This window comes from Pocillopora verrucosa, chromosome 9, assembly GCF_036669915.1.
Source record: "Pocillopora verrucosa isolate sample1 chromosome 9, ASM3666991v2, whole genome shotgun sequence".
NCBI lineage: Eukaryota > Metazoa > Cnidaria > Anthozoa > Scleractinia > Pocilloporidae > Pocillopora > Pocillopora verrucosa.
In genome coordinates this window covers 4,522,572-4,550,550 of record NC_089320.1, presented here as the reverse complement: position 1 = coordinate 4,550,550, position 27,979 = coordinate 4,522,572, and the positions used below count along the sequence as shown (strand labels likewise).

General features: G+C 37.6%; 2 protein-coding genes across 3 annotated transcripts; one reads left to right on the top strand and one right to left on the bottom strand.

Annotated features, from left to right (window-relative positions):
• Nucleotides 1-1,278: 1,278 nt before the first annotated feature.
• Nucleotides 1,279-18,842, bottom strand: LOC131786181 (dynamin-like GTPase OPA1, mitochondrial). 2 transcript variants are annotated; one of them, XM_059103188.2, is made up of 32 exons: nucleotides 18,677-18,842; nucleotides 17,399-17,720; nucleotides 16,853-16,967; nucleotides 16,647-16,712; nucleotides 15,930-16,015; nucleotides 15,168-15,215; nucleotides 14,021-14,128; nucleotides 13,507-13,593; nucleotides 13,132-13,208; nucleotides 12,898-12,934; nucleotides 12,390-12,470; nucleotides 12,056-12,130; nucleotides 11,890-11,961; nucleotides 11,684-11,739; nucleotides 10,912-10,955; nucleotides 10,699-10,761; nucleotides 10,254-10,321; nucleotides 10,089-10,161; nucleotides 9,877-9,949; nucleotides 9,083-9,198; nucleotides 8,611-8,675; nucleotides 7,996-8,238; nucleotides 7,120-7,164; nucleotides 6,921-7,034; nucleotides 6,322-6,430; nucleotides 5,844-5,923; nucleotides 5,215-5,268; nucleotides 4,344-4,430; nucleotides 3,978-4,088; nucleotides 3,126-3,219; nucleotides 2,910-3,020; nucleotides 1,279-1,589 (listed from the first exon to the last, which is right to left on the bottom strand). In XM_059103188.2, exons 1-32 carry the CDS (start codon nucleotides 18,745-18,747, stop codon nucleotides 1,525-1,527), a joined length of 2,916 nt encoding a protein of 971 aa, XP_058959171.2. In that variant the 5' UTR covers nucleotides 18,748-18,842; the 3' UTR covers nucleotides 1,279-1,524. The 2 variants fall into 2 exon arrangements, with proteins under 2 accessions (XP_058959171.2, XP_058959172.2); XM_059103189.2 differs by having other exon boundaries at nucleotides 15,930-16,012.
• A 55-nt stretch (nucleotides 18,843-18,897) lies between these two features.
• LOC131786198 (uncharacterized) lies at nucleotides 18,898-26,043 on the top strand. Its single transcript, XM_059103212.2, has 8 exons — nucleotides 18,898-19,328; nucleotides 21,240-21,300; nucleotides 21,434-21,526; nucleotides 21,949-22,009; nucleotides 22,590-22,705; nucleotides 23,141-23,243; nucleotides 24,937-24,992; nucleotides 25,098-26,043. Exons 1-8 carry the CDS (start codon nucleotides 18,904-18,906, stop codon nucleotides 25,227-25,229), a joined length of 1,047 nt encoding a protein of 348 aa, XP_058959195.2. The 5' UTR covers nucleotides 18,898-18,903; the 3' UTR covers nucleotides 25,230-26,043.
• The last annotated feature ends 1,936 nt before the right edge of the window (nucleotides 26,044-27,979 follow it).

Sequence of the window (27,979 nt, the reverse complement as noted above, 5' to 3'; positions counted from 1 at the left end):
GAGCATCAGATGAAACATTGACATTTGTATTCATTGAGTTTCAGCTTTCAAATTTGATACAATTTGAACATTCGGCGTTTAAAAAAAGCTTTTTATCCACGAGGCTTTTAACCCATTCACACCACCAAAGTAGACGAAGCTGAGTAATAAAATCAGTAAAAGAAAACTGAAAAACTGAATTTTTACGTGGGGTTTAAGTAATCATCAACTTGTGCTTCCATTTTTACTAAATTGGAAGGCAACAAACATCAGTTTCTCAAACTGGGTTTAACAACACAGCCTTGAAACGTGTTTTAACTTTGGGTATGAATTGGGTGTATATCTAGGTGTATGTCTAGTCATTAATTAATCAAAGTCTGTGGATTACAGATCTTCTCCTCTCAATACGCATGTCCCTCGTCATAATTTGACAACAAGGGTTTACATAAACACGTTGATACGCGATTGGTACAAGAATTGTATGTTTGGTTAGTCTTTCATTCATCTCAGTCGGCTTCGACAGGACAAAGGTAAACATCCAGCCCTTGATACTAAAACTACACTGAGTAAAATTCTCGTATTTGTTCATTACCTAATGTTCCTAGAAAGTTGTCTTATGTGACTGATTTATCCTCGTCACTAAGAGGACAGCAAAGAGGGAGTCCTGACCCCGTTTCACACACAAATTTGACAAAAATTCACGCGTCACGTATGTAAAAGAGAAAATTTCAACTCTCTTCTTGTGTACGTTTCAGAAAAATCCTAAGGTTTTCAAGAAACAAAAGAAGAATTAATTCACGGGTCACGTATGTTTCGGGAGTTATATAACGCCTCAAACTGTTTCACAAATTCACGAATCACTCTCGCTTTTCTGTAAAATTCACGCGTCACATATTCAGTTTTTGCCTTGATCACGCACCACGTTAAAACTCTTTCAGCTTTCAAATTCAACCAAAATTGAGCCTAAGACAAATTAACTATTAGCAACTTTGTGAACTGAAGGTGGTATGAAAACGGTTAACACTCGATTACAAATTTAAGTAAGCCCGTGCGTCTGACAAAAGTTTTTCTTTTGAAAGAAGACAACAATCACAGACGACAACAAAACTGTGGTCAAGATGTGTAAAGTCCCTCATCCTTCTCATCCCTAGGTAAACTCTGCTCAAACATTTCAGCAAGAAGAGGATCACAGACCTAACAAAATTCACAAACAGTTCACACAAATTTTACTAGAAAATCTTTTCCGTACTGAAACAAAATAACTCAATTGTACAAACCTCAAGGAAAAGGAAAATGGTACCCGATTTATACACAATTCTTTATTTTATGCTCATTTTCAGTGAAAAAACATTCAGTGTTGCTCACAATACACTCAAGGATGCGATACAGGACCTGAGAGGAAATCTCTTTCGAGCACACATTTACAGAGTAAAAAGCAAGAAAAAAAAAACAAGTTGATGGATCTTATTAATCACCTACAAGTTTTTCGGTCGTGTGTGGTATATGCAACTTGGACTCCGTAAAATTACTCTATCGAATTTTAATCTACTTCTCGCTGTTCAAAGCTTCGATGAATTGTTCCAGACTTTCTTGAATGTGTCTCACATGTTCTGAAATTTAAAGGAAAAAAGAAATCAAAATTATAATAGAGTTGGGGTAAACCACTATTATCATAACAGAGGCGGAAAAATTAAATAAAATAAAAAAGGATTCTAGAGAGCACAGACGTAGAGAAAATCAAACGAAGCTAGCTGGGGCTTTTTTTCTGATGTTTTACCACCCTTCGACATAGGACCCTTTAGAAGAGTTGTATCTTGTGGTTGGCTATTTCAGTGGCACGTGTCCATCTACGACGGGAGAGCAAAGAGGATGAGGTAAGGGGTGATAAGTTTGCAAATCGGCACATTTGGCCGGACTGCGACTTTATTTGCTAAAAAAAATACCCGGGTTCGAAAAGAGTATAAAAATACCGTGAATCGTGGAGTGTGATTTATCCCAGTGAACTAAATGGCACCACACAAAAATAAAAAGATTTCCAAAATTTTCACACGTTACTTCGACAATTTTCTCTTCCCTTCGCCAATTAAAGAGCCGAACACCCACCCTAGCACGTGGCGTCTTTGACAGTTTCACATTTTGGAGGAGAAACTTACAAGTCTTAAAAGAGCATAAGGCAAATTCAAGATTCACACGACAAAAATCACGTCCAAATTTACCAGGGAAAAGAATTTTGGAACGATGGACTCATTAGCAGATCATTAACGCTTTGATATCAATTATATTGAGCTGATACGTTTGTGAAGAATACAACAATTGAATACTCTGAGAAAATTGTGCTCCCAAGCGTCTGGTTGGGTTCGCATAGATTTTTAAAAACAATAAAAACTGAGTCAAAAGTTTTGCTTTGCTAATGGTTTCGGGCTTTCAAATCACATGAAATCTAGTTCTGTGTATTGTTTATTTAACTTCAGGTTTATCCAGTAACACTGTGAAATGAAATTATGTAAATATTCACTCGGGGAGTAATATGGCAGAGATTGGCAAGCCAGCCATGTGTAAAGAGTGTAACCAAAGAAACAAGGATTACTTGAAATTATGACTTTTTGACAACATCTTACAATGGATCGTGAAATTTCGCACTCTTTTCGTTGTTTTAAAGACAAAAGGTTTGAATTCTAGCCAAAATTTTTTTTCGTCTGGGTAAATTTCATCAAGGAACAGTATTTGGCAGTTAAAGCAATTTTTTTTATGACAATTGTTATGAGAATAGAAAGAAATAATCGCCAACTAAAGAGGCGTTTGATTATTTGACAAATTCTCCTTGTAATACCACAGGAAATATACAGAGAAAAGTGAGGAGAATATGCATACTGATGTGAAGGTGTAAAAAGTTAAGAGGAGCTTAGAACGACACACAAGAATTCACTTACTTAATTCTTCAGCAAGATCCACTTGTCTTCCTCGAATGAGTCGCTCTTTAGCTGTCTGATCGTAGCTTATTTCATCCAGAACTTGTTTCACCTCTTTCTCCAGTCGGCGAGCTACAAGATTTGAAGACGAGGTCAATTTAAGAAGACAACCCTTGGTACAATTATTACAAAGGTAGTAAGGGCCACACAAAGGAAGGTCAATATTGGCTAAGTTACCTTCATGGTTCATTACTTGTTGTCTAATGGCGTTACTTGTAGTTTGTAGCATCTTCTGGATTCGCCAAAATAGGACCACGTCGTTGCATGCCAGCTAGAACAAGAAAAATGGACAAAAGGTGCAGCTTGTAAATGAACTTCAACGTGTTCCATCTCCTTCGACCCTTCCCTCCCCCTACCCCCTACCCCCTCCCCGTTCGTCAAGACTGGTACATGGAGAGTTTCGACTCACCTCACCCCACCGTTCTTATCCTGCAGGCCTTATTCTCGCTGTTTTTAAGAGACTTCTGCGAAGTTACATTCGTCATATTATCCTAAACATACCCCCCCCAGCTCACCTCCGTTTTTCTTGATATATGTGCGATTTCCTAACCAATAAACAGAGGCTTTCAATATAAAAACCCTTAATCAGGATTGTATTCGACTCTTACGACCTTTTTTTCCCCCCCACAAATCATAGCCGTCCTCATTATTAGTGTAACAGTTCACGCTGCAAGACGCGTGTTTCTCCGCCTCCGGGGAGATTTGAGAGGAGACGTTTGCCGGGGGTCCGGCGCTAACTACTCCCTCAGCAGACCTCGCGCCGCTCGCTTGCTCCAGGCCTCTCACTTTCCCGCGAGCGAAGAAACACTCGTGCTGAGGCGCTGCTCATAAGAAAAAGGAGGCACTGCTCGCAGGCTACACAAAGTCACGCTCACATCACTGTTTGAAACAAAAATATACCTAAGATATCGTTTTCTTCAAAGTTTTCGTCAGTCCACTATTAAATTTCAACATTTTCGGTCTTCTTTTATACATGAGGATTTCTCCTGAAGTATAAAAATACTGAAACAGAAACCAGGCCTCTTGTACCTCATTCTTGACCAAATCTCTTCTGTAGAAAGCATTTCTACATTCCTGAACGTTCCCCAGGGCCTGCTTTAAAAAGTGCTCCCGATACAACTGGCTCCAAGTTTCAGTTACCTTATAAAATAATAATAATATAGAAAAATTAAATAACTAATTCAACAAATAAATCATTTAAAAATAAATAAATAAAGGAAAGAAACACAAAATTTTTTATAAAAAGAACAAACTCCCATTGTCTAAAAAGCAGTTTAAAATGAAACTAAACAACTTAGACAAAAATTGCTTCGATGTGCCTCAGAATTCTCAAAGTATGCACCAAAAATATGTCATAGCCAAGACAGAGAAAAATTAACAACATCAACTACTAACCAGGTCTGGCGAGACGTCCACGCTGATTGTTTCCAAGTTTTTTCTTACTGTGGTAAGTTCATCGTCCGCTAGAACTGGACCGTGTCTCTTCAAATATTTCAGCAAAAAAACAGAATTAACCTTTTACATCTTATCATCAGTATAGATAATCTCCATACTGTTCTCTATACATTTCCAAAGGTGCTGTCGAAGAGAAATCGCGTTACCATCAAGGGCTTTTTCAGATGGTGATCATTTCCTTTATTCTCGTAACCTTAATGCTTGATTCATGGGTGATGTTGTGAGGAGAAATTGGATGCTGGTCACTCTTAAGGATCAAAGGGTTACAGAGAATTTCCCCTTTTGCCGTATAATGCTCTTTTCAATTCCCCTGGAGCATTTAGTGGCTTGTCATCTCGATTCCCCAAACCTTGTTACCAAAGTCCTCTCTCTTCTAGATCAAAGGGAAGCTTGGGAGCAAACGTTGCGATTTTCTTATCAAAGTTAAATCTTTTTTCAAAGGCAAACTGGTTGGTAGAATGCCTTGTAATGAAAGAGAAGAGTTTCGCCTTTTGGTGACGTAATGAAAATGAAGCGAGAAAGAAATTAGTGAGCCAGTTATCTAAATTGAAGAGGAAAACAGAACTCGATGGAAATTAGTAATACGAGAAAGACTGGGAAATATCGAACATAACAGACCAGAAACTTTTCTGACGCAAACAAGATGTTTTTACGCTGTTCCAGGAAAGAACAAAAAATTAAATAATTGGACTAAGAATATTAACTCGGGGGGGGGGGGGGGGGGGTGTAGGAGAGGATTTCATGCAAACGGTTTAAGTGAGAGAAAAAATAAGAAAACATTTAAATTTGTTCTCAACAAAGCTGAGCTTACCTCGTTTGCTTGAAGCAACCTCTGGAGTTCGTCCTTTATATAGGAACGGTGTTGCTTAAGTAATAATAATAATAAAAATAAAAACAATAAGTCGTTACGCCTCTTTTCCTTTGCTCATGAGGCAAGACAAAATAGGTTCCAGTTTATTCAAGAAACCCCATAGACATCTATTGGACGCTGATTTGCGATTTCGGACGCTATCGTACGATTGCGTTCTCAAACGTTTAGTCCGTTTTCAGAAACTTAGTCCCGATTTCTGACACTTCTGTCTGATTTTCAGACACGCAAATTAGACAGATATTGAAAGTCCAATTTCAGAGGCTATCGTCCTATTTTACGCACTTGTGTCGGATCTCAGACGGTTTCTTCCGATTTTGAAAAGCCCAACTTCTTCAAAAGGAAATTGAGCGAATAAGCAAAGAGAAAATTAATGTAAAAACCACCGGGAAAAGATGAAACAAGGTAAAAATCGCCTGATTGGCGAAAGAACTTCTGGTGTTAATTGGAGACCATCCATTGATTTCGAAAGGTTCTTTCCAATTTAGGACACCTATGTTCCATTTCGGGCGGTTTAGCCCGATTTCGGATTTAAGGGGGACAACTGTCCACAATTCATTACGATGACTTACTTGCTCTCTGCTTCTGTATTTCCAGTAAAACCATCTCTCAGCCCTTCCAGGACCAAGCAAGTCATACATTTCCTTAGACGCTGAAATGATCATGAAAAGTTTTTTTACAGACTGTCTCAAAAGATGATCACTATCACGGATCACCTCGGTTTCCATAATATAAAGGGACTACAACTACTGCTACGGTACTCCTCCGTGACAAAGAACTACTTCTCACAAGTAACCTACTTGCTTCCCCCGAGGCAAACAGTTCTTTCTCCTGTTTCCTTCACACAAGGCGAGACGCGCACGAGGGGGGAAACGCGCGCGTCTCTCGTCCTCTACATTCTTAAAAAAAGTTGAGATAACGTCTATTCTGCCGGCTCGAAGGTGATAGAAACCATTTGTAGCCGGCAAGCTTAATCCTGCTTAAGATAGGTAGTCAAACATTATCACCACTGTGAAGAGAAAAACAAAGTATCCGTGCTTGTTTTGATACCTTTGTCTAATTCTTCTTGCAAAGTTCCTTCCATGAATTTCACTGCAGAGTCCCATTGTTGTTTCTCACTCACAGACCAGTCTTCAAGTGCTGTCAGCTGAATTACTCGCTGAAAGGAACACAAGGGCTACATATTAACACAGAAGCAGTTTCCATTTACTTGCAGTTGTAAAGCAATTTGTATTGGGTTTGTTTTAAACGCTCTGCTATTAGCCTTGAAAACTCGCCTTAACGTATTAACCAATCAGATGCAGCTCGGTAATTCGCGTTAATACAACTAATTTGTTTGTAATACATAGATTTAGCCAAGCCTAAAAGCGGAGCTCGCATTTTTTTTTCCCGCACGTCTCAAGGGCACGACGCCTTCTCCCGGCCAGGACTAGAACCCGGGTCGTCCGACTCGAAGCCTAGTGCACTGACCACTGGACTACTGAACAAAGCCGTGGCGTTGGCGTGCCCGCGGTACAGTTGACCACGCATGTTAAAAGTAGCACCTTGTACGGTCGTACGTCCAAATTTATCGGCTTTATGGGTTACTACTATTTTGTATAATTATGGGGCTACGCTCTGCGAGCTCCGCTATAAGCTTCACAACTCACCAGACTATCCACGGCTTTTGACTGCCACACATGGCTTCTTTTACATTCATCTGATAGTTCAGATTTGAGTTTATCGAATAAGTGGCTATGCCCGTCTTTATCATTCTTCTGTTCCTGTAAACAATACACAGCTTGCACAATTTAAAACAGGGAACGAAAGCATGCTTCAAAAGTCGATAGGAAAAACAAATTAAGTTACCTGCATTGCTTTGGAGAATTCTTCGAAGAGTGTTTCCCAACCAACCTACCAGTGGCAATCAAAAGTTTCCGATGACACAAATACTCAGAGACAAAACGTCACAATTATAGGACTTCTTATAAAAGTTTCAAATACATAAATTTAAATCCAGGTCAATCTTTTCAATATTTGTCCATCACATGTTCCTTTTTAGTTCATTCTACCTCTGAAGTGTTTCTCGATCACAACAAGCCATTATTTTTATCTTGATTTACAATTTTTCGGGTTAAAAAACCCTTAAAAATGGCGTGGTGTGTCCTTCGAATTTGAAGTCCACATTAGCACTTCGTAAGTTTCTCTATCTGTCACTGGAACTCTAAGCGGATGCTGTCATTTTTATCAACATTTTTACAATGTTGGAAATTCTGAAATATTTTCATTTTGTTGATAGGGCACTGCCTTATTGCTCCTTTCCCCCTTGAGAAGCCAAACGCAATTCTCCTCACTGCCGATTGCACAATTTTTATCATGTTAGTTCTGAGAATCTAGTGTTAAATCAATTCAATTTCAAGAGCTAATTTTGTATTTCATCTCATCAACTGTTTGGTTGATAATGTACCGATATTGTAAGGAGAAATTACTTTTTGGTCACTTTTAAGAGTAACAGGATTAACCCTGTAATTCTAATGAGTGACCAACATGGAATTTCTCCTCACAACATCAATATATAATCAAGCGGACAAGTGAGGAGAGTATAGAAGAAAATCTCAATTAGGGGATTATTAGTTGATCCCATACCATATTCTCCAAACTAACATCAGAAGAATTACATGTAAAGCAGTGAGGAGAATTACTGATGAGATCTCGAGAGTGAAAAGATTAACAGATTGTGTATACCTTGACAGAAATATCGGGCAGTGTCCTGTCGGCCCACTGTTTCAGCTTGATGTCAACAGACGTGTTAAAATTGCTTGGATTATCCGCCTGTGCGGCGGGCAAGTAGATGGCTTCTATGAAGTGTGAAGACACCGCTGACCACAAGTGTTTGGTGATGATGTCTTCCCACATCTGTGGCGTGATCTCACTTAGGGTAAGCACTTCATCCAGGATTTCGTTACGAGCTTTATCGAACAGCTCATTCTATAGAAAACAAGATTTTTAAGGGCGACGCTCAATTAGAGATAGTTTAAAGGGTCCTAATTATTTCGGAGCTTGGAGAAGACGCGACTTGCACGCGACGGGAAGGGACGGAATTTCTGGTGCATACGACATACCGACAAAATTATGGCGCCAAAGTATTACTGTAACGCTATGTTTTAATCCTGATTGGTTGGAATTGTTCGGTAAGATTTTCGGTTACATCCGACGATTTGCCGAAATTAATCAATTCTTTTGTAGAGTGTCTCTATGCCGCGGGTTTATTTTACACCAGATGCAACCCTTTTATTTAAGCAAACCTGTAGTATACATGGAACACGCTACACAAAACTAATTTTCAATACCAAAACTTACCCTGTCCAACTCTCTCAGCTTCGGAAAACAGTTTTTCCATTCCGTTTCAAGATTGAACCGTTTCGCTGAAAGAAACCAAAAACACACAATTATTTTCCATTTCTTCTCTTCAGTGACTGAAATACGACAAAGACAAAGGACAGGGAAGGAAAAAGAGAACTTTCCGGCCCTCATTCCACTCACGGCTCCGCTGTTCCCGTATTCACTCCCATTAACAAATATCGAAAAGGCCCAGGACAATTCGCAATATTGGAACTTAACCATTCGACCTCTAAGAGTGACTAGCATCTAATTTCTCCTTACAATATCACCCTTGAATCACATATTGAGGTCACGAGAATAAAAGGAAATGATCACCAACTAAAGTAGCTCTTGATTGTTCAACAAATTCTCCTTGTCAGCTCCTTAGGAAATGTATAAAGAACACTATGGAGAATATGCATACTGATGTTTGGGTGTAAAGGGTTCATACCTTTGTATGAATCTGCCTGCTGCTCAATCGATTCTCGCACCATTTTCCAGAAGCAGTGTGAAACAGCAAAGCTTAGGTTTTGCGTCGTCATTTGACTGGCTTTGAAAACTCCAGACCTTTATAATAAGACAAAAAAAATTGAAAAATGACCACGAAATATTTAAAAAACAAAATTTGCGAAGCAATTAGTGCAAATAGTAGACAACATTTATAACAGGAGATAATAGTCGATTATTGCACATCAAGGATATTTTTGGAGGCTCACTGTTATTATTGTTAATAACCTTCCAGCGGAAGCAATGAAAATTGATCATTTCGTCGTGACGCACGCATTTTAAATTCGCTAGGAATCCAATCTTTTTTTTTCCCATTACACGCAGTTTTGTGTCAGTGCACGCATTTAATGACTTCTATTTGACTGATTTTGAGTAATTAACACATTCACCCCTGATGAAGGCACTAGACAGGAGTGTCGAAACGTTGGGTCTATGAATTGTAACTTCTTCGGTTACATTCATTAAATCTGCAAACCAGTGTAGCATCAAACTATGTCTGATTGTCCACCTGGTTGCCGTGTGAACTTTAATATATTTTAATTAACACGTGTTTTATACTCTCTTACGAGCATTTGTTATCACACGCAGGTGCATGTCGTGGCGTGCGATGTGCGTATTTCCCGCGTCTAGTGCGAGGAAATTACACGCGCGTCAAACGCGTGCAATGCTGCTGTACACGAGAGCGGTACTTTATATTTACTTCTTTGCTTCTTACGCGCTCACAACATTGACACTTACTTGCAAAGTCTAGAGTGTCTGAAGAATTCTTCTTCATAGCCACGAATGGCGTCAATCCCCTCACTGGTATTACCTGAAAGTGCATTAAATACAGCCAAAATTAGAACAGCCAACGAGCAGTTATTTTTTTAGCATTTCCCTATCGTTGAAGCGATTAAACGACTATCTTATTAACTCAAAGCATCTTGATTGCCTGAAATATTTTCACTCACCTGTTCCAGTCACAACTGCAAAGTAACCCAAAGCTTTCATTGGGAAAAGCTTGCCTTCCAGTATTTGTTTAATCTAATGATGAAATAACAGCATCAGTTAGTGATTCAAAATGGACTGAGTTCGGAGAAAATTGAAAAATTTCACCAAATGTCAACCATTCATACCCGGCTGGGGTTGGCATCGTTCTGCTCTGCTAAGTCTACTTTTGTCAGCACAAAGATTGTCCTTTTCCCTGTAGAAGTACAGAAAATCGCATTTTGTAACACAGAGTAACTGGCTGAAAAAAAAAACTGCTCCCACAATTGTAATTCATCTACCAGCGTTTTTTTCCTTTGCTCATATGAGAACAACTTTGACTTGCTTTTAACCTTCCAACGCCCAGAAGTGATTAACAAGTAACTTCTCCCTAAAATATCCATACACTATCCAGTAAACAAGTGGTGAGATTATTCAAACATTTTAGAAGTTGTTATCTGGATCTGACAGCAAATTCTTATAACCAATTTACAAGAAACTGTGTGGCAGCTAAAAGGGAGAATTTAAAATCAGATCTCTGGACTTTAAGAGTTTCAAGTATATTAGTGAATTACCACTGTTTTTTCTACATACCTGCTGGATCCATGCTGCTCACTAAATCAGTGACATTACTCCTTTCAGCATCAATAGAGCCATCTGTTTGACACACAAACATTACATTTCACAGTATTCTAGAAGCACTGTCATTAACTTACAAAAACTTTGACCAAGACAAAAGACAACTCAAGTCAAAATTCTGTTTTCTAAATATCAGCTACCTTTTACCAAATGTAAGCTACTTCTCACCTTGAATACACAAGATTATTGCATTTGGGTTCTGCATGTACTTCCTGAAATTATTCAAAGAGGATGTTTAAATCCATAGCCCTCGAATGTAATTCTTGAAGTTATCACTTCTCACAAATTAGCAATTGGTTCATACGTCAGCGTGCTTTCATCGAGATATGAAGCACACGGGAAGTTTGGAGAGCACGAACGATGCATAAGAGTTGCTCGAGGCATAGCCAGGAGCAACTCTAGCTTCTTGAGTGCTCTCCAAACTTCCCAAATGCTTCATATCTCGATGAACGCACAGCTGACATATGAACCAATTGTTTTATAACATTTTCAACCTGATGGAAATTCTTTTTTTGGGGGGATTTGTTTGCTGACGTCATGAGCGTGCACAATAGGAATATGAAGCACGCTCGTGCAATTGAATTTGATTAGACAAATTTACTAGCTATGTTATAATTATAATTGCTTTGATTATAACACAAAACCATGTCACATTAAATTTTGTAGAAGCTTAAATGTAAAATCACAAATTATTAAAATCACAGAAAAATTAACTTCAAAGTTTCTCAACCCTATAACTCCCAAGATCTCATTGGTAATTCTCCTTACTGTCTACCAAATAATCTTCATTATCTTAGTTTGGAGAATTTGGTATCAGATCACTTAGTAATCTGTTAATTGCTATTTTCTTTCTTCTCATCACTTGTCTGCATGTTAGATATAGTGAGGAGAAATTCTGTCCTGGTCACTAATGGGAGTTAAAGGGTGAACGACATCCAACCTGCTCATTTCAACAATATCATCCTTTGTGTTTTCTGCCATTCCAGCTGTGATTGTCTGAAAAATAAAATAGTATCTTCTCTTCACTCTTGCCATTTAATTACACAAAATGAAAATAAAGAAAGAAAAAAAATTTGTTCCTTGCGGCCTAACATCTTTTCAGGCAAAATTAACCATAGCAGTAGTAATGAATCCATTAAAACACACCCCAATAATTCCTGGAAGGTCAACCAGCACCATGCGATGAAGTCCTGGGCCTTTCACACTCAGAGATATCACCTAAAATAAACATCGAGATATGAATACAAAACCATTAACTAAAATCAGAGTTTCATCATAAAATAAACAATAATTGTAAAAAAATATTACTCACCTCAGGACTAACTGTCTGTCCATGTTGAACACTGTTTCGCATTCGCATTTCGATTTCCTGCCTCAGAGCTTTGAGCTGCAAGATTCAAACTATGCTATAATTAAGAGGTATCGCAGAGGTCATGGGTTCAAATCCCGTACGGGCCTGAAATTTTTTTCAGGTCCTACTTACAACTACTCGTTTCAGTAGTGTTCTTAGCTGCGAGGATCTTCTAATTTCAACAGGTCCTATTTCATTAACATTTATCACCTAGTATTAAGTGAGAGCACAAGATTGGGTGGAGTTAATTATCGCAAATCAAAATATTCATAATTCTTTGTCAACAGCAACTAACCTCATTTTCCTGTGTGAGGTCATATTGATGAGTACTTCCCTTGAACTGTGCCATGTGATTAGGTCCCTCACTCAAGGTCACCTAAAGTAATACAAAACACAATAACTGATGAGTTGGTCATAGTTATTTTAAGAGCAAAAAAAATTCACTCATCATAAATGAACGTACTCCATCATACATGTACATATGCTGATTTGTCACAACACTTGTCACAAAATTTTGTCCTGAGTAGTACCACTCATTTATTATTAATAAATATATTTTTGATAGATAAGCTTATCACATCCTACAAAGCCCAGTTGTACAAAGGGTAGATAATACTATCCAATGGATAAAACAATTATCAGGGACAAGTGTTAACAAAATATAATGGGATATCTATCTGATAAAGATTCATCCTGTATAAAGCATTATCCAACCTTTGAACAGCAGTAAAGGTTGAACTGGAAAACCCTCAAAATAAATAGGATGTTCCATAGCTATTCTGAAGCAGTCAACCCATTCTTACCATGACTGGTGACCTTGTCATCATCTGACCAGAACCTCTGTAACAGAATTCAAAATGAGGACAATTACCATCACAACCTGTTAGAATCAGTACCAAACCCTTTTGACTAAAATATTGCAATGATCATACATAAAGTTGTACTTAAAGCACATGTACAGTGAAAAGAAAGTTACTGAATGATTAAAAGGAAGCTATTACCATTTTACAATACTATGCATAAAAGATGTAACTAACCTAGGAAAAATCCTAGCTTGGGCAATCATTTCTAAGACACTTGTTTTCCCTGCACTTTGATCACCAACCACTACCACCTGAAAACCATCATAACAAAAGAACAATGACCTTGGACATGTGTAGTTTCCACTCCACCACCCCCTCCCCTCTCCTTCCTTTTGACTGTCACTCACCCCCTTAGAACAAATTCCTTTCCCTTCCCAGCCTGTTGCTGTAGTACAAATAAAATATGGCAGCAATAATTTTCACCAGGTAACACTTAGCACTAGCTTGCCAAAACTACAACTGCTCTGCAGGTTAATGAATAAATAGTAAGAGGAATCTTTCACAACTTGAGAAAGTCGTTTCAAAGGTATATCAAAGATTGCAACTCACCCTTGGAAGATGGTCTGTGGTGTTATAGCTCACATCATACTCTGACAGCAAGTCCAGAACATCAGAATACATGTCAATCAAAGATTTCTGACAGAAAGAAAGTGACACAGAAAATAAATAGAACTCTCTCAATAGTCCTGACCCCCACACAGTGTTCAATGGAAGGTGCATAACACACAACTTTAATAATATCTCACACAACAAAATTATTCTTATAACTATTAATTAACCTGAGCTTTCACTCCCAAGATATTGTTTATTTAGCAATTCATCTGTCTCTCGGCCATACAATCAACTAATCATCCCCTTGCTGATATTTTTGTATATTCTCATCACTTGTCTGCTTGACATTGTGTTGATATTAGGAGGAGAAATTCTGTCTTGGTCACTCATGGAAGTTGAAGGGTTGAAGGACTTTTTTTTCAATTTCACTTGAAACCTTTAGTTTGACATGGAGGATTTTCACTTTTTGTTAACCTTTACCAAAAATAGAAAAGGAAATATCTAAATTTACCCTTATCTTTCTGGGGGTTGGCATGCTGTCACCCTTCAGAATGATAACTTGTTTTCGCAACTCTCTATTATCTCGTTCAAGCTTTTCGATCTCTCGTTGATATCTTTGCTGTGGAGAAATTAAACATTTATTTCAATTAAACTTCTTTTAAGTTATTAGGTAGGAAGAGTACCTCACAGGTACCAGTACACCCATTAAAACACCCTTAAATCCCTCTGCTTAGGGCAATCAAGCTTGGTCTGTTAATCAAAGTTGTATTGTGAACATTGAGAAATTTGTAATGATGCTTTGTTTGCAGATTCAGTCTTAGTCTGTTTGATATAGAGGTATAGGTAGGTTAAGTCTGTGCCAGAGCTTAGGTGCCCTGATTTCTGTAACATAAAGTGACTGGGAGTATTACTGTTCCTCCTGAATGGTAATTGCCAGTGAAGTCAATCATGGGTTACCCTCAGGCATTTCAATGGCTTTCCCTGATAAATCAGCAATACCCATTTAAACTCCTGATCGGAGAGAGGTACAATTGAAGTTAAGGGTCTTGCCCAGGAATACAACACAATAGAGAGTTTAAGATGTGCGTTTGTTTCTGAATGCATGTTACATTTGTTTCTGAATGCGTGTAACTGCAAACTGCCAGGAGTCACTTGTCCAGACTTCAATTGTCACGTTCACCGTTTGCCGTCTACATTTAAACTTCAAGCAAGGCAGTTTCAGGTAGTTGAACTCCCTTGACATTGTTTTTATTCCTGTTCAAGAGTTCTCACATACGTCCTATAAACATATGTGAGGTGAAATCTTTTTATTATAACCAATATGTTTGGGAAGCTTAAAAACCAATCTTTTAGCCATATTTTGTGTTTGAAATGAAGGATCTCCATCCTTTGTGTAATTCAAGATGGCGGTGCACATGTTGATTTTTTTTTCAAGTGAAAGCTGATGTTAATCTAAAAAGCTGAAAGTCTCAAAACTTCTAACTTCTAACCACAAACTGCTGACCGTGGTTCGACATTTGTGGTGAAAACACCAAACATGGATCTAAAACTCTCTAATGACCCTGGACCTCTTGAACATAGAGTCCAGCCTGTTAAAGGTGCAGCCATCATATCTCTCTTGTTTGATAGGATACAGTGATGAATCAATGTGGTCTAACCTGCATTTCAATAAGTTCTTCTTGAGATTTCTCTAAACGCTCTTGCATCTGAGAAAGCAGAACATACTGTCACTTGAAGAATTGTAGAGTTGTGTCAACATTAAACACCATTACGTACCTTTCACTTGAAATTAATGTAAAAGAATAGTACTTTATTGCTATAAAACTTTAGTTGACCAATAAACTTATTCAAATACCATAATTATTCACCTAATATAGCATCCCAAGCACTTATCAAATTTATGGGCATTAAGAGAGGGTGCTTATTCAAGACTGGGCACCTTTAAAATTTTCACTATTTTTAGCAGATATTCTAATTTCAAATAGCAACAAAAAAATCAATAATGACAAAACAGAAAGATGTAACATAAGCAGTGAATTTTAAGATGGCAAGCCAGTAAAGAAAAAATAATCATTATCCTCTTAGTTGCCCATTAACTTTTCCCACCTGCAGGGTGTGCACCTATTCAACGTGGGTACATTTTCAAAATGGGTGCTTTTTCAGGGTAGGCATTTATTCAAGGTGGGTGCTTATTCAAGGTTGGGCATTTGATAAAAGGACAACAATGAAATATTACCCAAACTTATCAACAGAACTTTAACAGCAAACCAACACAACACCACCTATTCTGAGATCACTACCTCTCCAGTCATGGATGGAACCACTGAATTTTCACATAAATCCACTGAATTGTCTCCAACAAGGAATAGAATTTTTAAATAATTACGGACACACTGCTGTAACAGAGGTTGAGTAGTTACCTTTTCCATAGCTGTTTTCTTTGGTGATGATGTCTTTTCACCATTTTCTTGTTTAATAGCAGCAGACACCACTGGAGGGCTGACTTCTGACACAAAGAAAAGACAAAACTTAAAGACAACTCACTTTTTTTACTATAAGGATTTCCTTATATAAGCCTGGTACCTGAACAGTCCTTTTCAAATTATTTCTTTCACTCTTATACCCAATTTCAAACTGTCATTTCAAGCTACATGTGAGGTACATCACACGGGTACTGATCCACCACAAATAAATTTATAGCCAATGGCTACCAAGATGAACAAAAAACAGCCTTAAACCTTTGATCTCAGTTTCTGAATTGTTATGGCCCATTCCATAAGATTGGACACAAAAACCAAGACACTAGTACTAAAAAGTTATATTTTTACAGATGGTAAAGTGGACCAACCTACTGACATACACACTTAATTGAGACTCCTTTCAATAAGGCTTTTCAGTCACAATAATTATTACCTCCATTACCATCAATAAATCTGGCTATGCATGTTGGTAGTACAAAATAGTTTCACATGATAAACTGTCAGTTATTTTCACATCTTGCAAGTATCACAAATTAGTGCTAAATAACAAACTGTGTCCATTCACACAAAAGGGTATCAACAACTGCGATAATGATGATGATGATGATGATGATGATGAGAATGATATTAAACTTGTCACAGCTGCATGCATTATACCTGAAGACCAAAAATCATCCACAAAATCCTTAAAGCTCTCAACAAGGCTGCGAGTGGCATCTGAGCCTAATAGTTAACATAAAAACAAAATAAATGGAAATAATATGAGAACCAAAAAAATGGCACATGGAAGATGAGTGAAACTCTTTGCATGAAAAACTAATTTTTAGAATTTTTAACATATTTACTTCATAATTTTAAATTACCTTCTGAAAATGTATTGGACCAGTCTGGTAGATTTTCTCGCAGATCTTTCAACCAGCTAAATTCAGGTAATGTTTCTTGAAATTTTAGCCACTTGTCCTTCCAGGAATCATATGTCTAAGTTGAAAGAGGACTAGTTATGCTAGCTAAATAAAATTGTTCTCTCAGGATATCCTACTTTCTGAACCTAGTACAGCTTAACCCTTCAACTCCCAAGATCTGATTGTTAATTCTCCCCTCTAGCTACGACACATTTCCTTGTAAATCAGTTATAAGAATTTAGTGTTAGATCAAAATAACAACTTCTACCTGATAAGTTGGAGTTTTCTCGATACCTGTTTGCAGGATGATGTATGGATATCAAAGGAGAAGTTCTATGTTAATCACTTCTGGTAGTTAAAGGGTTAAGTGCTCAAAGAACCCCTGATGGATTTAGGAAGCAGGCATTCTAAACCTTTGGGCTTGGATGGAACAATTCAAAATAAAAACAATTCAATAACACTATAATGAAGAAGATCAAAATTCATTGCTAAGAACCAATAACTCACCACTTTTGCAGCAATGCCTCCTGCACCTGCTGTGCCAAGAAGAAGGTACCTTACTCTTGTTACTCGCATCATAGCCCTCAAGATCCCTGTAGTAAACATGCGTTCTCCTTTCAGACCCCTGTTTATAAGAATCCGTGTGGCGACAGGAAACATTCCATAGGGCATTCTGAAAAATGTTTGAATGTTCCTTTGTCTCAAATTTAACAAAGTGTGAATGTGGTTTTTATGATAATTGATACATCTCCCTGAAGCAACATGTTTTGAGAGAAAAATCTCAGCTCCCTCTGTAGCTTTCCTTTTCAAACATTGTTCACAGTGAAGGCTGAAAAAAGAAAAAAAAAAGGATTCAAACTCAAATGAATGTTCATTTAGACTCAGGAGGAGAACAGCAACTTCTCTTTACTGTCAGAACATCACAAGTCACTTGAACAGAAATCAGAGTACCTGTCTCAATTAGTAGTACTACATTTTATATATTATGTCTGGTTAAATATTTCTCTCTTACTGATCTTTTTTTCTTATTATTATTTAAAACTGACTTTAATCAGATAGGGACTAGCTTGAAACCCTAATGGCTCATTTAGCCTCTATGAAATTTAAATTTTTTTTTGCAATTTTTCTTGTTAACTAGAGATAATTGTCTTATTTCATTGTGATACCATTTTAGTGAGCAATAAAAGATTTGTTGCTGTTGTTGTCTCTATCTGTGACTCATTCAGCCCACATTTATAAATAAAACACTTAAATTTAAGGGAAATGCTATATAATAAACATACCAATCTTAAATCATGGGGCAGTATTTTTTGTACTTTATTTAATTAAATAATAAATGTACGCCTCTTATTACCTAAGTGTGGTGAACTTCTGGCCATGTAATTCAAATTTATCAATATTTCGTTCAAATCAACTTCAAACACTTTTGTAATTCTATCGCGTTATGAATAAAGTTATTCAGTATTTCTACAGATATTGACTAATGGTCCATATCGATCAAACATTTAGGGATCGCATGCATAATACAAATCTGTACAAATGTATATGATTTCATGTACGAAGTTAAATCCAAACTAGGGGATCACGAAGGCAACTCCACGTTTTCGACCAACAAAAGAAACAAATCGCCTATTTTTTACAAAGAGCATCTCATTAAGTTATCATTCGTCAGATCACGAAACGATGTCCCTAATCTAGACCCACCCCACGAAAAATATCAGTTTTAGATTTTATAGGTCAACTTAGCTGGTACTAAACTTGGAGGAATTTACGTAATCAACTGACCTACAAGCGCCGAAGACTCTCAACATCATCAACTTCTGGTTAGTCTTGAAATAAATCTTTGCAGGGAACATACACTGGCATATTGCATCAGCTTGTAGGAGACCTTATTTGTCAAGATATTACACCCAAATCTGCCGCCATGTTTAAAGTGAGAGGTAATAACGAAAGGCATGATGGGAACTGGTGCAAATTGTCACTACTCTCGCGCGGTTTAATGAACATTTCGAATGTTGCTAGGAAGGAGGAAAGATCACGGGATTATTTATTGTGCAACTTTCCTTGATGCAAGACCTTTGAACACAGGTTTTTTGAACATGGCTACAAGAATAACAACCCCCCTTCTTAAAGATTGCGAAAGAATTTACTCGACAGAGGAAACTGGCGGGCCTCAGGAAACTAGCACAGATTCTCGATTTTTATCTCTAGCAGATCAGCTAGGCGTGCAACCTGACGCACTGAGCCGGTCAAGTTCTGCAGAGAGAGAAAAGGAAAATGACTATGAAAGAGATAGAAGACGTCACAAAGATCCTGTCGTCAATATAAGTTTTGAACAACTCGAAGAATTGCTTACAGCTCTGGATTCCACAAGCGACATGCTTCGGCAAGTTGGTTTAAACTCAGTTGAGTTAGAGAGTTTAACAAGGCAGCGAAGGTGAGGTTTTTACAGTCATTTTCTCTAATCTCTTTTTGTGTTGATTTTTATCGCTGATGTGGATTGCCAGATGCAAACATAAGCTCCTTGATAACCAGCCTGGCAGGAAACAAACAAAAGGAACTAATTGTTTTCACTCATTCCGGATGTTTTTGTCCGTGAGGTGTTCTCCTTGAGCATTGTGGGGTATCCATTGATAACGATGACGAACACGAAAGCGGCCAATCCCCTGCCAACTATAGTTTTGCCTATTGCTCAGAAGGAGCTGTAATGGGTTAAGGTTGCTGGGAGCTTGGGAGGTACAGACATAGTTTCTGTTTACTTTGCCCAGGACGGTTGTAATTGGTTTGGCTTCATTTTCACCCCAGAGGAAATGCGTGAGCGTAATGGTTAGTACGCTAGATTGAGGTTGAGAGGGTTAGTTTCAAAGCACTTTACTTTCACAGTGCCTCTCTCCAACCTGGGCTGGGTTGTTAAAAGCTAGGTTATGATATCCCAGGGTTGGTATGAAATCTGATTTCAGATCTGAAAGCTTTAAAAGAAAATTTAAATTAGCTCCATTAATTGTATATAATTTGATGATTGAATGCTCCAAAAAGAATTGGGAAAATGATCCCAAAACAGCTTATGAACAGAGAAATGTAGAAACCTGGATTTAAATGTGAGCCTGCATTGGTGCCAATCGGCATTTCAAGCAACAGGGCCCAGGAGTGTAAATGGGTACCAATGAGTTGTCAGGGATGTAGGATGAATTGGTGGAAGGGGGAGAGGGGGGGGGGGATAACCTTGCAAGTATCCAAATCCAAGGGGAAGTAGTGATATTCCTAGTTGCTTTGTGACAAGGAAACTAAGATAAGCTCTGGCTGGGCAGGCCATTAGGCTTGAGTACAGACTTAACCTTTCTTACCTCTCATTTGCAACACTCTAGAGATATCAACCTTTTGGAATAAAAGATGGGAGGTTTTGGTTACTGCTAAGGCATTACCACAGGTGCTCATGGTGTAAACTCAAGGAGGGTTTGGGGCATACTCCACCTGAAATATTTTGAAAATATTTATTGCCATTTCTTCTCTTTTGAAATCATAGTCAATGGAAAACTGTGTAAGATCACGGTACCTGTAATATTATAAACCACACATTAAAAGTTGAGGCCCATAGTTCTCTTTTGCATTTTCAACAATGGTACCTTCTTTCGAGTGAAATGCAGCAGAATTCTGCAAAGAACTCGTTCAATGAGTAATAAACAGACAGGAATACATATTTTTTTTCACTGTATTCCTGAGAATGATGGTCACAATGGCTTTGAAAACTAGACAACCTTCTGAATAAATGTAAACCTAGCATTAGACTGTCACTATCCAGTTCATTACTGCATCCTAAAATTCTTGGTCTTATGCTAACTTGCCAAAGAAGCATGACAGGTTTCAAGCCAAAAGAAGGGCTGGAATCTATGCCCCTTTTTCAGGTCCATTGAAAGTTTCAGCAGATACTGGACTCAAATGTGATTTTGAAATGGAGACATGAACCCCTTAACTCCCAAGATCTGACTGATAATTCTCCCTTCAGAAGTTGCTACACTTTTCTTTGTAAATTAGTTGTGAGAATTTGGTGTTAGACCAAGAGAACAACTTCTACCTGATAAGTTTGAATATTCTCATTACCTGTTTGGTTGATAATGTATGATTGGATAATAAAGGGAGAAGGATTGTACAATGTTGATCACTTCTGGGAGTTAAACTGTCAATAAAACACCAGGAAACTAATCAGAATGGACTGGTTTTTTTGAGTTTGAAAAGGCACTGGCTTCTATTTGACATGCTTATGAGTGCATTTTATCCTAAACAGGACTTTAAATTTTTACAGTCAACCTTAGTTTGAAAAATTTTTATTGACCATTGATTTTATTTGCAGAAGTCACAGGATTCCAACATGTGTTACAAGACATCTTTTGCTGGGGACAATATTATGGCAGGTATAAATTTATTAACTCTTTTACTTTTTTTTTTCACTTACTATTGCTTTGTATTTCAATATTATTTGTCCTAAATTGATCAGGCATTCTAATTCATGTTTGACAAGTCTCAATAGTTTTCGTTGTGCTCTAGATTCTGAACATAGTGGCTGTTGTGATTACTGAAGCTTTTGCAACTCAGTCCGAAGGTGATGAAAAAAAAGAGGGAAAAACTGTATATATTGCGGTAATTTCCAAATCATTTTGTATTTATTGTAACTTTTGCTGTGATGTGTACAATTTAACTCTTCATCTTTTGTTATCTGATTGTTAATTCTCCCCTTTAGTTGTGACACAATTAGTCACGAGAATTTGTTGTGAAGGCAAAAACTTTTACCTGATAAGTCTGGGTATTCTCATTACCTGTTTGCTAGGAATTGTATAAATATTATAGGGAGAAGTTACATCGTAATCAGCTCTGGGAGTAAAAGTGTTCAATGTGAATGATAACAAGACTAGATGTGATAAGGCTGTATGGAAAATGTGTTGTCTTTGAATTCTCTTGATTTATTTGTTTGGGAAAAACTTGAAGTCAGTTTCTTAAGGTGTTTTAATGGAGATCCTAGTTAAACTTTAAAATTTCTCCAATTTTGCTTTCCTTTCTTACAGAGTGTAAGTGTAATTGTGGTTTTTCAAGCAGCAAATTTGCTTTTGGTTATCTTAACAACAAGTGAGTAAACAGCAGCTCTTCATACTTGTGTACTCCTTAATAATCCTTTAATCCCCTTAAAGTGACCAGCCTCTATTTTCTCCTCACAATGTAACTTTGAATCACACATTTAGGTAATGAGAACCATGAAAATGATCACTGACCAAAGAAGCTCTTGATTATTAACCCTTTACAGCCTAACATCAGTATGCATATTCTCCATTACAAATTTGTTTATTAATCAAGAGCTTGTTTAGTTGGTGATCATTTGTTCTATTCTCATGACCCCAATGTGTGAATCAGGGATGATATTGTAAAGAGAATTTAGATGCATGTCACATTTAGGAGACAAAGGGATACAAAAATTCTCCTGGTCAGCCCTTAGGAAATGTAGAGAGAACAGTATGGAGAATATGCATACTGATGTCAGGGTGTAGAGGGTTAAGCCATTTCACTATTGTACATTACCATTATCATCATCATCATCATCATCAGTCTTTTGAGTTCCTTTGGAGGCCTCTTTGGTATTCTACCATCTGGACCAGATGAAGTCACACACTGTCTTGTACAATCCTAAACTATTTTATTTTCTCTGTCACAGTTAAACTCACCAAGCAAATAATGCATCAAACAGTAACAAAATCATTCCTTGCGCAGTCATATTTATCAACAACACTCCTCTACGCTGGGCTTTACACACTGGTCTATAAAATTGAGGTGAGTGGTACAACAGAGTTAGTTAACTCCTTGACCCCTAGGAGTGACCAGCATCTAATTTCTCCTTACAATATCACCCCTGAATCACACATAAATGTCACAGGAACAAAGGAAATGATCACCTTGTAAAGAAACTCTGGATTGTTAAACAAATTCTCCTTGCATCACCCTAGGAAAATGTAAAGAGAACAGTTTGGAGAATATGCACACCTGATGCTAGAACATAAAGGACTTGACTTGAGAACTGAAAAAATATTAGTGCTGGTTAAAACTAATGCTAGGGTTCTTTGGTCATGTCAGGAGTGCTGTTGTATTATGCATTAGCTTCACTTTTGTATGATGTATTCCTGAAAACAGCCATTCCATACCCTCTTTCAGTGATTTTTTCAAAATGTTTTGCTATTTAATTAATTTCTTTTGTTTGTTTGTTGTCAGTCCAGTTCATTTCAACATCTAACAGGTGCTAAAGATCCATTGAGTACACCATTGATATTTTTCAAGATGGCTGTTTTCTCCATTTCAACTGGAACTCTGTGTGGTGAGCTTTCATCTGGCCCTAGTTGTTCAAAGAAGATTGGATAACACTATCCACTGGATGAATCTTTATGCAGTGGACAACGCTATATACATTTTACAATCACTTACTTGCTGGATAGCGAGTTGTCCATTGGATAGCATTATTCATCCTTTATACAACTGAGCCTTGATGAATTTTTCCAACCAAAATTAATTTTTGGTAATCATTCTACAAATCACTGTAGGTTCCAAAATGGCAACTGCAAAAAGGGTTTCACTTTGAACCTTGTTCTTGGTAAGATAGGTAGAGAGGTAAATTCTTTACACTAGCCAAGAGGCCCATCAAGCCAGTAAGGAGAATTACAAGTTTGAACCAGGAGCTAAAGGGTTAAATGGCAACTGCAAAAAGGGTTTAACTTTAAGCTTTGTCCTCCATTAGGATAGGTAGGGAGGTAAATTCTTTATTCCAGCCAAATGGCCCATCAAGCCTGTAAGGAGAATTACGAATTTGATGGGGGAGTTAAAGAGTTAAATGGCAACTGCAAAAAGGGTTTAACTTTGAGCCTTGTCCTCCATTAAGATAGATAGGGAGGTAAATTATTTACTCCAGCCAAGGGGCCCATCAAGCAGAGCTTATCTTGGTTTCCAAAGCATAACCTGACCAGGAGTAATTTACTACTTCCTTCTGGATGGGTTGCCTGCGAGTCCATTGCAAGGCTACCCCTCTGCATTTCATCAAGCCTCCTTGACAATTTGCTAGTGTCTTTTCATAGAGGGTCTTAAGAAAAACATTAATTAGGGGATTATTAGTTTATCCAATACCAAATTCTCCAAACTAACACCACAAGAACTGTATGGCAGACAGTAAGGAGAATTACTAACAACATCTTGGGATTTAAGGGTTAAAGCCATCACCCTGCATTGAGGCCCTCTTTATTCTCCAAGGTGGAGAGATGCCCTCTGAGAGTTAAGTGTTTTGCCGCAATGAGCAAGCCACCTCTCAAACCCAGACCTCTTGAGCCAGCATCCAGGGCACTAAGTGAGAAAAACTCTCACTTAACTGGAACCATACAGAGTACACACTTTATTAAGCTTTTTTGGAATCTGTGGGCTTCATTGCAACACTTTTTGAAAGTTGGGTTTTCATCTTCCTGAAACAGTCTTACTCAGTGGCCAGGAAATTGAGCCTGGGAAGGAATTAGGAAACAGATTTTTCTCCATTTCCACTAGTTAACTTTCCATCACTGGTATCATTGCTACTTAAGCTATAAGAGGAACTGGGCTGCTTTCTTATTTTTTTTAGCATACTTATCAGTGGCCAGTATGCTAATCAGCCATTGGTCAGTAATGGTATTTAAAAGGGTATCTTAATGGAAGAGAGCATCCACCTCCCTTTACCTTCAAGGGGGTGAGGGAGAGAGAGGGCCATTCCCTTGTCCATATGGTTAATCACTGAAGACCATCCACTCTTGTCTAGCCTTAGGAGGGAGGGGGCCAGTATATACAGGCCACCTCCCTTTTCTATGTGGTAGTTGATGGAAGACATAATTTTTCAGTTCTGAGCACAAAAGTTTGGGAAATTATCCCATTTCCTCCAGCCTCAGGGGGTGGGGTGGGGAACACTTTACAAAGGCTATGTGTACCTCCCTTTTCCATGTGGTAGGTTGCTTAAATGCATTTCTTAAATGACTTTTTTTCGATGACTTGTTTTGCAGGTACTTCATCCATCATCCCTGACATGTGGCTAGCACAGCTTATTGCTTCAACCCAGGTATCTTTAGTTAGTAACAAAGCCATAGAAATTTTACATTACAGTGACTTCACTGTATATTCATCAGCTATTAATTTTGTGCACTTATTTTGATTTCTCTCACAGATGTTGATGAGTTATGTTTATTTTGCATCTGTGCTCTACATGGCTGTACATCCACCTAAAAATGATTTAAAATGGAGGGTAATCACCAGAAGCAATCACCATAGAAGCCTTCATCATGTGAGAACTGTATGAAATGTATGCTGATATGTGCAAGGGATGCTGGTGGATGCTGATGTATGCTGATGTATTCTCTGCAGAGACAGAGAGTCCTGTGTGGAAGCTCAGGAATATGTACTTCTCAGAGCTATGAACAGGGAAAATAAACATTAAAAATTTTAGTTTTTAGACTAAATTAATCTCCTTTAGGACCAGTCCCTGCTTTTTGACAAAGCCTGTTTCATGGATGAAAAAAAAATCACTGCAAAAATTTTCAAGGAGATGTATAGCAGCTAGAGCGGAGGATTAGTAATCAAATCTTGGGAGTTGAAGGGTAATTATAACCCTGACAGAAGAATTGTTTGAATTTACAAAAGGATCTATACATAAAGACGTAAAATAAATAAGGAACAGACTCAGTCATACTTGTAATAGATTTTAAGGAGAATCTTAGAAGGAAGGATTTTTCAATAAGGAGGCAAATATTTTTCAAGGAGAAAGGCATCCAAACGTTTATGAGAATAATGTAGGTTTAATACCTTAAGAGTACTTTCGCTTGTTGTTTTTTTTTAATAAATGAAAGCATTATTTTTCATTAGACCTCAAATTTAGTCATGGATATTGAAGGAAATATATTTTATTACTAAGAATATCTCAAATTCTATCTAAATCTTTTTCATAACTAAATTATACTGCACTGTTTTTTTTTGTTTGCGTTTTTTTTCTTTCTTTTTCAAACTGTGGAGGAGAAAATTATTGATGTAGTTTCTGTTAATTTTTAACATGTTAAAGTATTTGTTCATTTTATGTTAGAACTTTCTGCATACTTGTGAATGAATCAATTATTAGATCAAGGTATTCAAATAAATAAAGAATTATTTATGAATTATCAACTTCTAATTTGGCTTCTTTCATTTGGGGACTGTCATTTGTGGCACCTTGGAGAAAAGTGCTCCCTCAAGGGCGTGGTTAGGGGTTCTTGCGAAATTGTACCCCTTCCGAGTCTCTTCGTGTGCCTTTGTTCCTGTGATAGTAATAGGAACGTTAGGCAAACCAGGAGGGTGAGGCGACAAGAAAATGGGAAAACAAGATTTAATGAGCAAAATAACAGACCTGCATGTACGTTTTAAAATCTCTTAACATTCTCTAACACTATGTAAATCACTCGAAAAAATTCTCAACACAAATATTTCCACTTCTTAATCGATGTTTTTCAAGGAATCGCCGTCATGACGGCGCATAGTTTGTACCCACAAGAGGGATCTGGATAAAAGGTTGAACCTTGCAAGTTCCTTACAAACTCAAACTGGATGTCTGTCTTACAAGTACTGTTTCCAAGAGCTTTTTCAGCCCTGTCCTGAGTTTGGGACGAATCTGGAATATTTCAATACTTAAGGAGTTCATGAAATTGATAAAATGCGAACCTGTCTGACAAACGGAACGTACAGAGTAGTCTTGTGTCTGTACTCGGGGAGAGCGAAGCCTTTTTCCTCTTTTTCTTGGGGGGGCTTGATATTGAGCGCCGGGTGTGCGAATTTGTAGGGGAACCCGGGGCCATTCTTCCTCGGAAAATTTTCAAACCTGGGGGCTCTCCATGAAATATTTTCTGTCGAATCGAAAAGTTTCCAACAGGTTTTGTCTAAGGTTGCAACTTTTTAGAATTTCATCATTTTCTTTTTTTTTTCTCTCTTATTCTTCCAACATACCTCATCCTCGCAAAAAGTGAATGGGGGGGGGGGGGGCTGAAACCCCCAGTTCCGCAGTCCCTGTTACTTCTTCATAGCATAATCTTCGATCGAGCGCAAAAACTTTATGCCTTCATATGACGTTAAATTGACAGTGTTTCAGTGGATGTTCCGGGGCAACTAAAAGTCTTATACCCATTAGTCAAAACCAAATATCTCTTTCTTTTAAACTCCACAATAAAATTGAGGAAGTTTTCATTTCTCTTCATGCAAGGTAAATAAACGCGTGTGATTATTGATTCTGATAGAAGTTAACCCAAAATAGAAGCTATTGTTGTTCTGTGAATACATTTCTGTTCATTTTCGCAGAGGAAGTTTAACCCTATTGGTTTTCAACCATAAGCAATTTGGCATCATGCCGTGCTGTGCGCTGAAACAGGGCCAAGCGAATTGTGAACAACAAAGGGCGAACGGAAGTCAGCGAAAGGGTTTCTCTAAAGAATATTCAAAATAAATTATTTTCAAGAAAATTTCGAAATAATTTGAAGCTGATCTCGTTGTTAAGTCAATGAGGTTATCTTGCTTCGTTCGGTTGACTAAATTTTCTTAATTTCCGAATGACATCAGTCTTGATTATTCAACTGATTGTAAAAAGTGCATGAAATTTAATTTATCCATAAGGCACCCCTAAAATGCGCAAAAACCCTTCTGACATTTTAACATCAGCTTTGTCAAACAAACAGACGTGAGCAGATAGAAATTAATGAACGTAGGTCAAGATCCGTTAGTCATTCCAGCACGAAGCTCCCGTAATCAAACCTAATTATCGACCCTCTTTTGTCTATCAAATTAAGTCTCTACCATATTAGCGCGCACATGTTTGATTTTGTTACTTGTTTGATAGAATTGTGTCCTATAGAGCTGTTGCACTACAAATGAGACGATAGGCATCACTTGACAACTCTAAGGAACTAAAAAGCTCAAATGAACTGAACTACGAGGAAAACAAAACTGATGAAAATTTGAATGCGTTAATTTATGTAACACTCTGCCACTCAGACGCTTCGGCGGTGATTCCAGAAGAAAAAAAATCAATTAAAC